At 47.9% G+C, this 15,672-nt stretch overlaps 1 protein-coding gene across 1 annotated transcript in view; it reads left to right on the top strand.

Annotated features, from left to right (window-relative positions):
- The window catches only part of ANK1 (ankyrin 1), a 201,074-nt gene that overhangs the window by 113,142 nt on the left and 72,260 nt on the right, over window positions 1-15,672 (top strand). Inside the window, exon 2 of the mRNA XM_063080073.1 lies at window positions 1,025-1,126. Within this exon, the coding sequence (XP_062936143.1) occupies window positions 1,025-1,126 (102 nt within the window). The remainder of the gene's footprint in view (window positions 1-1,024; window positions 1,127-15,672) is intronic.

Genomic DNA, 15,672 nt, shown 5'->3' with positions numbered 1-15,672 from the left:
AGTAGGAGCCAAGGGTGGCTATGTATCTCTGCACTTGGCCAGGCCCAGCGGAGCTGCTCTGAGCTTTAGCCGGTTGCACACCAGTGCTGGGCTCTCCATAAGGTTCATCTGCATTAGTAGACATTATTTATTGTCCCCAGCTCTCACACTTTCTGGCTGTCATTCATCTTTAATGCAAACAGATGTTCCTGGTGGCAGGGCTTGACATGCATGGGGCAATGGCCGGACAACTGCTAAGGAACTCAAGTACTTTACTCTCATTTGAGAAATCTGACTTAGGGGCACCTGCGTGTTAAAGCCCAGACTGAGCCAGCCGCAGAGCTGGGAGGCTGAGCTCATGGGTCCCAGAGCCACGCTGACTGCATGTGAGTCCTGCCTGTGCCTCTACCTGCTGAGTGACCCTGCACAAGCCACTTCAGCTCTCCATGCCTCAGTTCTTTCATCTGTAAAACAGGGTCCACGTCGTACTCACCTCCTGGGTCTTTAAAATGAGGACTAATGCATCTGTGTGTGTGTGCGTGTGTGTAAATACAAATTGTATGTAAAGTGCTGACAATGGTGCTGTATGCTGTTTACTTAAAAAACAACACACTGAAGAGCACATGCTTGGTTCCCATGGTGCCTGTGTTCCTGACACACCGGGGCCGGGGGTCTATGTGTTAGTGTTGACTCATCAGCAAGAATGTGGAGCCCTTGAACCTCAAAGCAGTGGAACCCCAGGCCATGTGGATCATTTGCTGCTGGAATGAGAACCCTCTCTAAGGCTGGTCCCTCCTGGGTCCTAGCCAAGAATGTTTGCTTATAAAAATACCAAACGGAAGGGAGGCCTGAGCTCTAAGGCAGCCTCATGTGCTGGGTCTGAGAGCAGTCCAGCCTGGGCCTCTAGAGCACCTGTACCATGTGGGCACCAGGGCACCATAGTGGGAGGGTGCAGGGGCTTCTGCCATGGCCTTGGCCCTTTTTCCAAGCCCCTGGGTCATTAACACACAGAGGACACTCACAGCCTGCTGTTTCTCCCTCACAGGCCGATGCTGCTACCAGCTTTCTGAGGGCAGCAAGATCAGGTAACTTGGACAAAGCTTTGGATCACCTGCGGAATGGGGTAGATATTAACACCTGTAACCAGGTAAGTGGAATGGAGACAGGCATGTTGTCTTTGAAGAGGGGCTCTTGCCTGGTGCCATTTCCTGCGAGCTTTTTTTTTTTTTTTTTGACCAGTAAGGGGATCGCAGGTCCGCACCATGCTCAGCCAGTGAGCGCACCGGCCATCCCTATATAGGATCCGAACCCGTGGCCTCAGTGCTACCAGCACCACACTCTCCCGAGTGAGCCATGGGGCCAGCCCTCCTGCGAGCTTTGAAAATGCCTGTATTAACCTTTTTTGCAGCAACCTCAAAAATCCCCAAGGGCTTCCACCTGCTGAAGGTGCTAACCTTTGTGTCCACATCCCTGCTGTGGGTCAGGGCCCCACAGAGAAGGGCTGATGCTTGAGCAGTGAGAGAAGCCCTGGCTCGGATCCCTGCAGCCTCTTCTGTTAGAAGCTGCAGCTGGTGCCTGCGGTTGTCTTGGAACACACGGCCTTTGAAAGTGAGCAGGAGGTAGGGCCTTTGAAGTATGCTGTGGCAGTGGGGACACTTCATCGCCTTTGTCCAGCAGCAGCCCTTATGGGTTCTTGGCTGGGTGAGTGAGGACTGGCCATCAGGTGCTGGCGAGGGCAAGCGTGGCTCCAACTGAGGACGGACGTGGCTGGTGTATGTGGCTTGCTCTGGAGGGCTCCTGAGCAGCACGACAGTGAGTGGCTGGCAAGGAAGTTTGATGTGCTCAAGATGGATGGGAGGGCAGAGAGCAGAGAGTCTGGTTTTGAGCCAAAGAACTAGAAAGTAACTGAATAGAGAGGAAATACTCTCTAGAAAGAGAGCAGGTGTGGCTTAGGCTTGTAGATTGGTGACTTGTTTTGTTTTGTGGGCCAGCCAATTAAGTTGTTCAGGTACACATGCTAATTTAGTCTCTAATTTAGAATAAGTTTACCAATTATGACTTTTTTTTACTATCTTAACCATTTTTAAAATAGTTTTTAATTGTGGTAAAATACATATAACATAGAATTTACCATTTTTAAAGTGTATAGTGCAGTAATGTTAAGCACATTCACAGTGTTGTGCAGCCAGCACTACCATCCATCTCCAGCGCTCTCTGCATCTTGAAAAACTGAAACTCTACCATTAAACAGCGACCCCAGGCCCTGCCCCCAGCCCAGAGCAAGCGCCTGTCTGCTTTCAGTCCTTGTGAATTCGACTGTTGTGGGGGCCTCGTGGAAGTATGCCCGTGGTGTTGGTGCTTGTGACTGGCCCCTCACACTCAGCACCATGTCTTCTTGCTCATCCACGTTGTAGTAGATCGTATGACTTGACTGGCCAGCAGAGGCAAGTTCCCAGAACGCTGGTCACATTTCCCATGGGCAACGTACCTCTGTCCCCTGCCCCTCCTGACCCTGCTTGCTTTCTCTCCCAGGGCCAAGACCACATCTGGATTCCACTGGTCTTGTGCTGGCATAAATTCACACCTGAAATAGTGGAGAGGGTGAGGCGGGCGAGGAGTGTGGTGGGAAACAGAGCCGTGGCAGGGAGCCTGGGGGCACAGGCGTGTGGCCCGGAGGAGGGGAGAATGCCTCCCTGCCTTCTCTCATCCCTCCACCCAGAAATGCCAGCACCACATACCAGGACCTCAGGGCACTGGGGTGATTCTGACCAAATGTATGGAGCCAATGGCTAGCCTTTGGAGAGCGACAAAATCCTGAACCCATTTCTCTGGTGGGAGGAGGCAGAAGTACGGGGGCAGGCAGAGAGTCCTGGGGTGCGAGGCTCAGGCCCGTCTTAATGCCATAGCCCAGAAACCACCGTGCAAGCTGCGGTGGTGGTATCCTCACCTCACAGGGGAGGGGGCTGCATGCTGTGCCTGCTCCTGGGCACAGGGATGAGCTCCGAGGCTGCCCTTGTCCTGAGCAGTAGAGATGCGTGCGAGAAGCAGGCCTGCAGAGGCCCGCCAAGGGTTAAGACTCCAGCTCACAAAGGAGCCCATTCAGCTGAGGTGGGGATGGCCCAGTGTTCATAAGACTTGAGCCAGGATGTTGATGACCCTGGAAATGGCTTGGTCCCACTGGGGCTCCTGTTGGCGGGCCCTTGGGAGTGGCTGCTTGTTCATCCTCCCCCTCCTCAGGGCACCGCCCAGGTTTGTTCCAGGCTCAGGGAGCAACCGCATCAAGGCTTTATTTGCACTTTATCGACACCATGCCTGATCAGCTCAGTGCCAGGGACGAGCTGCTGTTGGCCCCGCTGGAGACCCAGGGGGGGCTCCTAGCTCAGGCTCGAGTGCAGTCCCAGCTGAGACAGGCTTTTTCCTTCAGAGGACCCTGCAGCCAGCCAGGAAGCACGTGTCAGAAGGGAGTAAGGAAAGGGATCACCCTGGCACAAAGCCCTGGCTGTTGATGAGATTCGTGGGGCTGTGCAGGGACAGGCTGCCCCCGAGGTGGAGCTGGTCAGTGTGCTGGGCTCCTTCTGGCTGTGTTGGGGGTTGGGGGGAAGGACTCTAGTTGCTGAACTTATGCCCTTGTTAAACACATGCATGCCCTACAGGGACAGTACTGCTTCTTTATAATGTCCCCAGGCCTAGCCTCCTAACGGCACTGAAGCTTTCCTCTCTGTAAAGCTCACCTTCATTGTTTTGAAAAGATAAAAACAGCCCTTGTCCTGGGTCACGGCTTGAGAATCTGCCTGTGGCTTGAATCTTTTGAGCTGATGGACTGTGATAGCTGTAACAGAGCAAGTGCTTATCCTTATGTAAGTAACACACTTTCAAATGGCGTGTTTGGTGGGTACAGTATGTGCTGCTTGCCACAATAGGAAGCAATGCCTCTAAGCATGGAAAGAGGAACTTTTGGCTTGTATAAGAGACAGTGGAATACTCAGGGCAGTTTCCTCATTGCATAGACTATGTCTACTAGTTTTTATCACCCTCCTCGTTATTACGCTTATAACAAGAAGTTCATCCCTAAGCGCACACATGCACATGCACACACCATACTTTTATATGAACTCCCAACTCTTTCATTTGTTCCAGCACTGTTCAAGCTTTATATGAACGCCTGACTCTTTCATTTATTCCAGCACTGTTCGAGGCCCCAGGTCTGGCATCTTCCTGTGCGTCTCCACACATGTACGGAATGCAGGGCTCTAGGGACATAACAGTCAAAAAAACAGTCCTATGTTCTCTGAACTGTAGTCTACTGGCAGTGAGAGCTATTGGTCAAATAATCACACAAACTGAAATGCACACCAAAAACTGTTTTAGTAACCATGCAGGGAAGGCATAGAGTTTTATGAGAATATATGAGAGTACTTCAAAAAAATTGTGGAAAGTGGAGTCAAAGACAATACAAATCTATCCATGAACTTTTTGAAGGACCCTGTTATAAGAGTTCTGGCCTAGAGCTGACGCCCGAGAAGGCCACCAGGAGGAGGGTAGCTGAGCTGAGGGGTGAGCAGATTCATGAGGTGATGGAAGGTAGGACATTCGGATCACAGGGGACAACCTGCGCAAATCCTGGAGGCGCTAAAAGAATGGAGAGTTGAAGGAAGGCCAGAGTAGGTGACGTGAGGAGAGCAGGAGGGACCCAAGAAGGAGCAGCTGGGGTCGTGCTGGAACTTATGCAGGGACAGAGTCATAACATTCAGCCACTGGGACAGCAGCCCCCAGGACTGGGGGTGGGAAGGGGAGGCAGAGCATGCACACATGCACATGGGCGTGCATGTGTGTGTTCTCGGCTGCTCTGGACCTAATCCTGGAGCTGCCAACTGAGGGGAAGGGATCTGGGGGAGAACCAAAATGGTGGGGGTGAAGACTGCATGAGGGCTGGCGGCCATGGCTGTTGACCAGGGAGTGGAGGCATTTCAGCGTGTGACAGCCTGTGCAGCTGTGTTGCTATGTCCTGGCAGGACAGCCCCTGCTCACAGGAGCCATGTGGAGGGTTCTGATCTTGATCCTGAGGGTGGAGGAAAGCACGCCACAGACTTCAGCTCAGCGGTGACATGCTTAGAGTGTGCTTTAGAGGATCCCTCTGGCCACTGTGTGGATGGCCCAGAGGTGGCTGTGGAGAAGCCAGTGATGACTTGTAGCAGTAGTCTGAGAGAGGAGCATCTGTAGGTGGGGTCAGGGTCGTGTTGTGGTGTAGAGGACGGATTGGGTGCCAGAGGGCAGGGAAGGAGACTTCAGGAATGACCCTGCGGGTCTGGCTTCCTCTGGGCGACAGGCGGGTGGCCCTGTCCACTGAGACGAGGAATGCGGGAAGTGGACTTGGTGTGTGGAAATGACGGAGCCATGCGGGCATCGGAGAGGAGTCTCTGAGGAAGCTAAGTGAAGATACAAAGGGAGCAAGTGGACACGTGAGCCTGGGGCACAGATCAGGGGTCAAACCCAGAGACAGGTGTTGGAAGTCATTCAGCACTTGAGGAGTCAAATGCTGGCGCTGGCTGAAGAGGCAGGGAGAAGAGGCACGTTGAGCAGGACCCCACCAGCGTCCTCGTGCGGTTATTCCACAGGGGTTTATTAAACACCTGCCTCCTGCCCCGTACTATTGGAGGCACGAACAAAATAGACAACACAAGCAGTCTGTGCTCTCGTGATGCACGTGTGCTGGTACAGAGGCAGGCAGCAACCAAGAAATGAGCACATGTCTGGTGTCAGCCGTGGAGGCAGGTGAAAGAGCCTGTTTCAGGGGCCGATGACTTCTGAAAGGTGTGAGAGCTCTGAGGGAGACAACACGTGGTTTCTGGGAGCAGCATTCCTGGAAGACGGAGGAGTGTGTGCAGAGGCTGGGGCAAGAGCAAGTCTGGTTTGTTGGGAACAGCAAGGAGAACAGGGTGGCTGGAGAGGAGCAATCGAGGGTAAAAGTGACAGGCAAGGCGGTGGGAGCGGGAGCCAGGGCCGAGTCACCAAGGGCTGGCAGGCCGTGCTGAGGACTCAGATCTTGCTCCAAGGGAGATGATGGGAAGCCGTTGGAAAGTATTACACAAGAGGTGCTCAATCTGACCTAGGTTTTTAAACAGTCACCCTGGCTGTCGTGTGGAGAGTAGACGTGGGGCATGGGGACAGAAGCAGGAAGGCTGGTTAGGAAGCCTATGCGGGGGACCAGGTAGAGCCCTGTGGTGGCCTTGAATCAGAGCCCAGTGGACATGGGGAAGCCATGGGACTTCCTCCCCAGGCACACGAGCGGGGCCCTTTCCCAGCATGGGACCATGTCATTCTTGCCACCTCAACAGCCGCATTGGTTCAAGTCTTAACTCAAGCCACAGTGAAGACATCCCTGTGCCACAGCTTGAAGTCTCCTTCCTGCCTTACATGATCAGCACCTCTGTCACCACTCAGCTGGGCCCCCCCGTGGAGCCCAGTGACGCAGAGCGTGTCTCACCTCCCTGCAAGTGGACTGTCAGCCACGGGAATGCAGAGCCCCCGCAGCACCTGGCAGGGGATGCATCACATGTAGATGTGCGGATGCTTGTTTGAATAACACGGCTGCATGGTGATGCACATTACCCGTTTTACCTTCTTGTTTCCAGAATCATTGCTAGACTTTTTATATCAAAGCAAAATCGTTTATCATGGAGACTACAGCAATAAAAAAATACTTTCTGGGATGAGGTGATTGACTTTACACATTTACCAGTTAGTCAAGTAAAAAGGAAACAGGAAGCAAGCAGCCAAAGCCTCTGTCCTCCTGCATTTCTGGAATTGTCAAGCTGACATGGATGCTCCACTGGGAACCAGGAATTGTATCTCTAGGGACAAAAAAGCCTTGCTATTTTTGTTTTCTGGTCTGTTCTTATGACGCTAACAAACGCTGGCTCGCTTGGCCTTCCTAATGGGAAAGAAACTACTTGAGAGCGCAGGAGACACTTTCCCACTGAAAAGAGAAGCCTTGGCTGCAGCTCTGGCATAAGGCAGGGAGTTAGAGGGGAGGGCTTCCTGGAGCACCCCAGCCCCCTCGGTCCCCTTTGCCTGTTTTATTCTTCTCTGTAGTACTTGTTACTACCTGATTTATTATGCATTTATGTGTTTGTTTGTCTTTCTTTGTCTTCTCCACTAAAATATAGGCAGCTTGAGGAGAGAGGACTTTGTTTTATTCAGTGCTCTGGATCAGGATCCTGCTTGGCACAGAGCAGGAGTTCATAAATTCAGTTAATAGTCTGAATGAAGAAATGCAGGGCTGATAAGCTGGCTATAAGCACTAATGATTAAAGCTTACATGTTTTATATTTAGTTCATATAGGAACTAGACTGAGCCTTGTCACTTCGTAAGAGCATCGTGAAATAGTGCGTTCTCAGGATAATGCTTCTCCTGCAGTAACCATGGCTCAGATTCTGGCAGTAGCCCCACTAGTCAAGTATGTGGCAATATTTGCTGCAGTATCCAGAAGCTCAACCATCTGATGATCACAAACACATAAAAGGTTTCCAATGCTAAAACTCAGCCAATGAAAGCACATGAAACCATGCCAGTTCCATTGATGTTTCCTAAATTTCCACATGCATTTCGAAGCCCCGTCGTTGTTGGGTACTTGTTTTTCTTGGAGGTAAAGTGTTTTAGGCATTTCAAATAAATGGAACAAATATAACAATAATTTCTGCTACAGAGTAATCTTCTCTACAGCAGCCAAATGCTAAGGCTTTTGATCAGGATTTGTTGGGCTCTGGTGATTGCAATAATTACAACCTTTCCTAGTTATAATATCTTAGTGTTTAGAGGCAATCATATCATTCAATACTCATCTTATAGATTAGAAAACTGGAGTTTTGAGATTACTTCTAAATATCTTATGAGCTTTACCACTTTGGATTTGGTGAGATGGGCTTCAGAAGAACACATGAACTTTCTCCAGTTATTCATTTATTTCTCAAACACGTACTGATCACATCCAGTGACCCGCACACTATACTAGGGATGAGGGCTAACAGAGATGAATGAATCCATCCCCTGCTCTCAAAGAACTCAGAGGCAGGTAAAGAACTTCAGTTTGTAGATGAAGGGTTCAAATTCAGCATTGTAAGTGCCGTCCATAAGGAGCACAGAGGATGTTTTCATTCACTTAACAAATTTTTATTGAGCTGCTCAATAACGATATACCAAGTGCTATCTACTCAAAGGTGACGAGGTCCCAGTGCATGCTGTCACTGGGCTTCTAGTCTGGGGGTAGTAGCTAACATGCCAGTGAATCAGAGGAAGGTCTTTAAGGAAGAGGATCTACAGGTAGAGAATTGGGAGAGAGTCCATAGACTGAAGGCAGGAGTGGAGAAGGGCACAGTGTGGTGGGAGCTCTGTGAGGCTGGAGTGAATGAAAGCTCAGAGGGCGAGGGCAGTGGCCAGCCAGGCACGGGAGGTTGTGTCTAGGTCAGGACAGACATGGAGCTGGCTACCTTTCTTTGTCATCTTCTCTTCCTTAGGAGCTTTCGACAGGTATAGAAATGGCTTTCAACTACACAGTTCCCTGACTCTACATGTACCCCCAAAGCTTACCCAGAAAGCCTTCCTAATATGTTAATATGATAATGTGGTAATATCTAGCCTTCTTAAAACTTGCTGGCTTGGTGCAGCCCTGGAATAGAGAGGAGAAAACAAGGACACTTCAAAAAGTTTGCAGAAACATAGAGTTGAAAGATCATATGAATCCTTCCATGAACTTTTTGAAGTGCCCTCGTGTATTATTGCAACCACCGTGTGAGAAAGTGGTATTCTGTGATATGCAGTTAAACCAGACAAGCAGCTAGTTGCCCCCTATGCCTGACATCATGGTGTATTAGTCTGTTTCTGTTGCTTATAACAAAATACCTGGAACTGGGTAATTTGTAAGAAAACAAAATGTATTGCTTACAGTTTCAGAGTCTGGAAAGTCCAAAGTCCAGGGAACACATCTGGTGAGGTGACTCTGCGGCAATGCTGAGCGTCACATGGTGATAATGGTGGATCAGAGAGAGAGAGAGAACTTCTCATGCACTTTCCTTCTAAAGCCCTTAGAACCCCTGACCACCATTAAACCACCAATTGGATTAATCTATTTACTAGGGCATGGTCCTCACATTCTAATCACCTCTTCAAGGCCCGTCCTTTCAATTACCACAGTAGGATTTCCCACCCTCTTAACACTGTTACAGTGGGGATTAACCCTCCAACACATTAAACTTTGGGGAAACACAGTGCAATCCATAATATACCACCTTGCCTCCCAAAACTCATGTCCTTTTCACACACAAATACATTTATTTCATCCCCAAAGTCTTAACTTGTTTCAACTCAAAAGTCCAAAGTCCCATCTGTGAACAAGATACAATGGTGGGACAAACATAGTCTACATATGCCATTCAAAAAGGAAGAAATAAGCCAAAAGAAAGGGGGTGACAGATTAGACAATTACTTGATTCCTCGTCACCAGTAAGAATGACCCACAGAGTTCAATACTCACAGATCACAGTTGCACAGCATTTCTCTGTCCTGCCCTAGGGAAGACCGCTTTCAATGCTCACATCACCCTGGTGTGGGGGGTAGAGCAGGTGCTTGCCTAGTGGGACTCAAGGAGGTGAAGAGTCTTCTTGTTGTCTGTCCGAGTCTCGCATGCTCTCCTTGGGTGGATTTGAAACTGAACAGCATGGTCCATTATTCCTGAGTGATCTGCCCCCAGACTGGTTTTATTTTTCCTTCCTTCACAGCAAAAGAAGTTAATTGACCATTTTAGTTACATGAAGATGTCCATTAGTAGCGATGACAGGGACATCTCTGGAATCCTAGGGACTAGGAAAAGGGTGACTAGCATCTTCAGGAATGATCCAGAACACATTGCAAGGAAGGCATGCCCTCCAAACTCTCCATTATGGTTTGATTGCTGTGAATTTACAATCTGAAGGCCAGATGTGATATTCTCTGATTTGAGATATTAAGACATAGGTCTCTGTATTCGGCAGGTTGTTAGAATGTGTGTTCCATTCTGCAAATTCTTATGAAAAACACTCCATGTGCCAAGTTCCATGCTAGGACCTGATTACAGAGGCAAGGAAAACAGGACCTCAAAAGTCCAGACCTCTAGGACAGACAGACACAAGAACAGATAAATGCAATTGTATGTGATGGGGGCCTAGAGAGAGTCACTGAGTGCCATGGGAATGTGATTGAGAGAACAGTTCACTCTTGGGGGCTGGAAATAGGGTTGGTTATGGCAAAGTAAGTGACAGAGAAAAATGACATTGGATCTGGGCCTTGAGGAAGACTTGTCTCTCTGTTAGTTAGAGGAAATGCCGAACACAAATCCCATTCCTTGACTGGGATAGACCAGGAATGTGAAATGCCCTGTGATTGTTTACTTTGGTTGTGAATCCTTCGTTTTAAACTTTTTTGTTGATGTCGAGAAGTGTATCTCTGATTTTAATTGTTGCGTGTTTTTAAATTTAACAAAATTAATACATGATTCTTTAAAAATCCAAACTATACAGAAATATGTAAAGCCTGAAACTCTCCCCAGCCCTCCCCCTGTGCCCCCCAAACTGTTGTTAACAGTTTGGTGTGAATCTTGTCATACTTCTTTCTGTGTGTGCAAAGCACACATCTCCACTGTTTTCTGTGAGCTGCTGCGTTGTTTTATTCGTGGAATCATGGGATCAGGAGGAAGCTTGGCAGTCAGAGCCCTCGATCATTTTGAAGATGCACAGACTGAGGGCTGGGGAGGTGGCAGGTTCTTTCCTCTAATCCTCACACCCTTCTTCTGAAGGCCTGTTTTTTGGTTTTTTTTAAGCCAATACCAGGATTTCAGACACAGAAACTCTTTCTAGTCCATAGGAGATATTCTTAGCTGCTGAGCTTAATTTCACAGCCCCATTCTTTCACTACCTTGAGCTCACTCTTCCTCCTCCATCTCCCAAAGGGCCTTTCAGCCTCTGCAATTGATCTGCTGCTGAGCCACAGACTGCGGAGAGAACAGAGTGCTGTGAGTTGTGTACAGAGCGGAGAGAAGGTGATCTGAGGTTGATTCATCTCCTTGCAGAGCTCTGAAATGGTTGTGGGTTCCTTTTTTAAAAAAAGATAATTAAAAGGATTAGAGTGTTTTTCCTCCTCATGAGTATCTAGTAAACTATGCATCTTAAGAGCTAGCTGGGTAGGAGAGCTAAATTTAGATTGTAGTAAAGCCAAGAAGGGAAATGCTTAGAGTCACTGTTGTTCCTTTCCATCTCTGCCACCTCTTTCTTTTTTTTGATGTAAAATTTTTTTTAATATATAATGTGTAATATCTGTGCACGTATATAACAAATACAGTAGGCACTAGATTATGACAGGTGTTGTTATTGTTCAATGATAGGGTCTGTTTCTTAGACAGAACAGATACATTTCCTCTCAGATCTATGCTACTTCTTTCTGAGTCTGCACTTTCCTCTCAGTTTCTTCTCTTATTCTGTCTTCCGTGTCCCTAGACAAGACACAGTTTTGCAAAGGAGATGAGGTGTGATTTTCCACCAGGGTTATGGCAGTTGCTTCAACTCTGTCTGGCTCCTGATTCATTAGAAGATCTTCTGATTCAAGATCATATATTTTTGGCAGCCCTTTCCCACCAAGCCATCTCTGGGGAGCCGCACACTATCTGGGTTAGGAAGAGGCTGCAGTTGGGATGGCCTGCAGAACATGCTTCTGCCCACCACAGGAGGCGTTCCCTGTCAGCAGGGTTCCACGTGGGGCTCAGGGCTGTTCTCTTGTCACTGTTTCATGGCACTCTGGGTTTCCCATCCTGAATAATCAGTAAAGGCTGCACCTCTTGGGTCCTCTAGAACTAGGACGGGTGGATGTGGTCAGATCTTCACACTGGTTCTGATTCCCTAGACATGCAGAAGCCATCACATGCCACCCATCCCCCACCACCATAACCAGAGCCCAGAACACCCCACAGTCTCACCAGCTCTCCATCACCACTCCTCTCTACCTTCCATTTTCTGTAAAATTTTCCATTTTTTGTAAAATTCTTAATAGTTTCTAACCTATAGAAAAGTTTTAAGAGTACAAAGAATGTACACATCTCCCTTGCCCACACGCTCTATGACCATTTTACTGCATTCACATGTGCTCTTTTTATCCATCTATCCATTCATCCATCCATCTACTTATCCACCCATCCACCTATCCACCCATCCACCTATCTATCCATTCATCTATCCATCCTTTCATCTATCTATCTCTCCATCCATCTGTCCATCGATCCTTCCATCTGTCCATCCATCCATCCATCCATGCATTCTTCTTTCTGTCCATCCATCCACCTATCCATCCATCCATCCACGCATCCATCTATCTACCCATCCACATATCTATTCAATCATCTATCCATCCATCCATCCATCCACCCACTATCCATCCTTTCATCTGTCCATCCATCTATCCACCCGTCTATCCATCCATCCATTTATGCATTCATCTTTCTATCCATCCATCCGTCTCTCCATCTGTTCATCCACCCACCCATCTGTTATCCATCCACTCATTCATCCGTCCTTCTATCATCCATCTATCCACGCATTCACCTATCCATCTATCCATCCATCCTTTCATCTATCCATCCATCCATGCATTCATCTTTCTTTTCATTCATCCACCCACTTATCCATCCATCCATCCATCTATCTATCTACAATATAAATCATATATGACATAAGTCTCCATCACTCCTAAACATTCCAGTGTGCACCACCCAAAGTAAGGACACTTTCCCATGTAACCATCCTACACGCCTCACAATAAGGAAATCAACATGGATGCAGCACAGCCATCCAATCCACAGACCCCATTACAATTTTGTCAACTGTCCCAACAATTTCTTCCTCCCCTCTCCCTCCATTGCTCTCTCTCCCTCTCTCCTCCCTGCTCTTTCTCCCCCCTTCTTCTTCTCTCTCTGTTCTCCCCCACCTTCTCTCTCTTTCTGTTTCTCTATCTCAGGAATCTCTCTGGGAACATACTTAGCATTTAGCTGTCATGTCTCATCAGTCTCCTTTAATCTAGAATAGTTCCCCAGTCTTTGCCTGTCTCTTATGCTTTTGACTATATTCCAGTCTGTAGTTTGAACCTCAACTGTGTCTTTCTGATGTCTCCTCATGGCCAGACTAAGGCATTGCGTTCTTGACAGGAATACCGTAGAAATCATGCTCCCTTCCCACCCCTGGTGATGTTAATCTTGATCACTGGGTAAGGTTGCTGTCTGCCACATTTTTCTACTATGAAATCATCAATTTTTCCCTCTGTAGTTGATCAGCATTTTGTTAGGGGAGGAAAATATTCCAAGATAATGCCAATATCTGTTCCTCATGAAACTTCCAGGCACCATCCTTCGCATCCACTGAGGACTTCTGCCTGTATCAGCCACCACTGTGATGGTTCCAAAGAGTGATTCTCTATTTCCATCATTTCTTCTACATTTATTAGCCAGCAGTCTCCTGGAGGATAAGCTTTTCCCTCTCTCCCATTGATTTATTTTTTCATTATTTATTTATGCCTGTTTGGACTCATGGATTCCTATTCCATTTGGTGGGTTTTATCCTGATACTCTCATGGTTTATTTTAATGTTCAAATCTAAATTAGGCCAATAGGGGCCCTTCCAGGAAGTTGGCTTCCTGGTTCTTCGACATGCCCTCACCCTTCTTTGAGCATACCTTCTTTCCGGCACAAGCTGCTCAGGCTCACTGTGTACTGTCCTCGCCCTAACCCTGGGTTGGCCATTTTTCCAAGGACCTCTGGTTCCTGTTAGTGTCTTTAGACACCTAATCTAGTCACTTGATGCCCACTGCTACTGGTTGTCATATGTTTGTGGGCATGTGTATATATACATACACATCTATAGCTATTGCTAAATCTACCTACCTATTTTTAAAATGTATTTTTAAATGTATTTTTAAAATCAACTAGATCACGCTAATACCTTTAGTTTCAGTCCAACACCTCAGGGTTCTTTCCAGCTTGTCCTCTTCCCATGTGTGTAGATCCCTTCAGAGAGCGAGAAACCTGACTCTCCCTGATTCCTGTCGTCCTCAACATGTTACTTCCCCATCTGCTCAGTGTAACAACCTTCCAGCCACTCCGGGAGCCCCTCCTCTTTCTCAGACCCCAGACACAACACTGCCCATGCCCTGCGGGGCACCCAGGGCACCCTGCCCGGCCTCCTTAGATGCCACACCTTCCAGCCGAGAGGGGAGGGAAGGAAAAACAAAGAGAACGGATGATGGGAAAAGCACTCGCTTATGTTTTATTTCATTTCTCTTTTGGCTAAAAATGTAATGCAGGTGATTGGAGGAAAGGAATTAAGATTTATATTGCTCTAGTAATTTTTCCTTGCTGGGTGTTTAATTCATTTCCTCATCTATTCAAACAACACTGAAGTCGCTCCCTCCTTCCTTTCCTGCACCCCCTCTGCGTCTTTGGTTTCCGTGGTCTTTGCCGTCCTTTCTTCCCTACCCTTTCTGTCTTTCCCATCTGTTTCAGGATTTGGAGTTGGGACAGCAATCATTTCAACTCTTTTTTTCTCCCCATAACCCTGTTCAGATTCTTATTTCCTACTCTGTTGCAGAGCGGCAGACTTGCAAATGTATCATGTTGTGATCTTGTTCCACAAACAGGGACCAATCACAGAGCAAAGCTAAAGGTCACAAAGGTTAAACTTCTGTAACAGAGAATACGTTATCTTATCTGGACAGATATAACAAACTCAATAGAGAATCCAGATGGAACAGGAGAGTGGGATATTAAATATGAAAGCCTAGGGGTGTAATCCCCTACATTGACATCCTTGTCATGGGCAAGATCTTGTTTGGTTCTTTCTGACCACGTGGGTAATGGGAGTGTTGGGCCAAGGTAGAATTGCCTACAAGTTCCTCTCTCCACCTCTCTGTATTCACTCTGGGTCCTCAGGCTTCCTGGCTTCTGGGCCTCTGCTGTTGAGCTTATCCTTTCCAGGACTCCAGTCCTTTCTGTCCCTGTTAGAACTTCCCCTGGCCGGTGTGTCCTTGCCTCTGTGCCTGCTCAATGGCGGGCAGCTAATCTGATAAGCGGCACCGATGCACATGGTGATAGGTGTCGATGAAGACAAAGGTCATGCTTCTTGGACACTAATTAGCACATTAGCCTAAGTGCTCTGCAGACACACCATTTAGCTCAAAGGAAGGGAGTGAGGGTGGAGATTGTGAGCTTCAGGAAGTGTGAGGTGAGGGGCAGGTGGGCCTCGATGTCCTCAGTCACCGGGCACCCTCAGTCACAGTGGCTTGAGGCTGCTGCTCCGTGGGGATCAATGCTGCGAGAAAGGAGGCGTGAGGCCCGTGTGTCCTGTGAGGATGTAGGCACTGGCTTTTGAGGTGTTCTTGCGATTTTCAGAGCGATATAGAATCTCCGGACACCAACGCCTTTCTGTTTGAAACCATTCTTCTGCTCTTGACGGGATAAGAGTTAAATTTCCTATGGCGTGTCTACTGTATTTGTACATTTGGAAATCAGTTAGTACAACTGGGGCAATCAGAGGAGCTAAACAGAGGAATAATTTACTGAGAACAAATGTTCGGAATTGTGTATTTTGCCAGTGGAATTTCTCACAGTTGGTAGAAGAAAATATTCT

The sequence above is a fragment of the Cynocephalus volans genome, chromosome 15 (genome assembly GCF_027409185.1).
Source record: "Cynocephalus volans isolate mCynVol1 chromosome 15, mCynVol1.pri, whole genome shotgun sequence".
Taxonomy (NCBI): Eukaryota; Metazoa; Chordata; class Mammalia; order Dermoptera; family Cynocephalidae; genus Cynocephalus; species Cynocephalus volans.
This window is presented reverse-complemented; position numbering and strand designations above follow the sequence as displayed.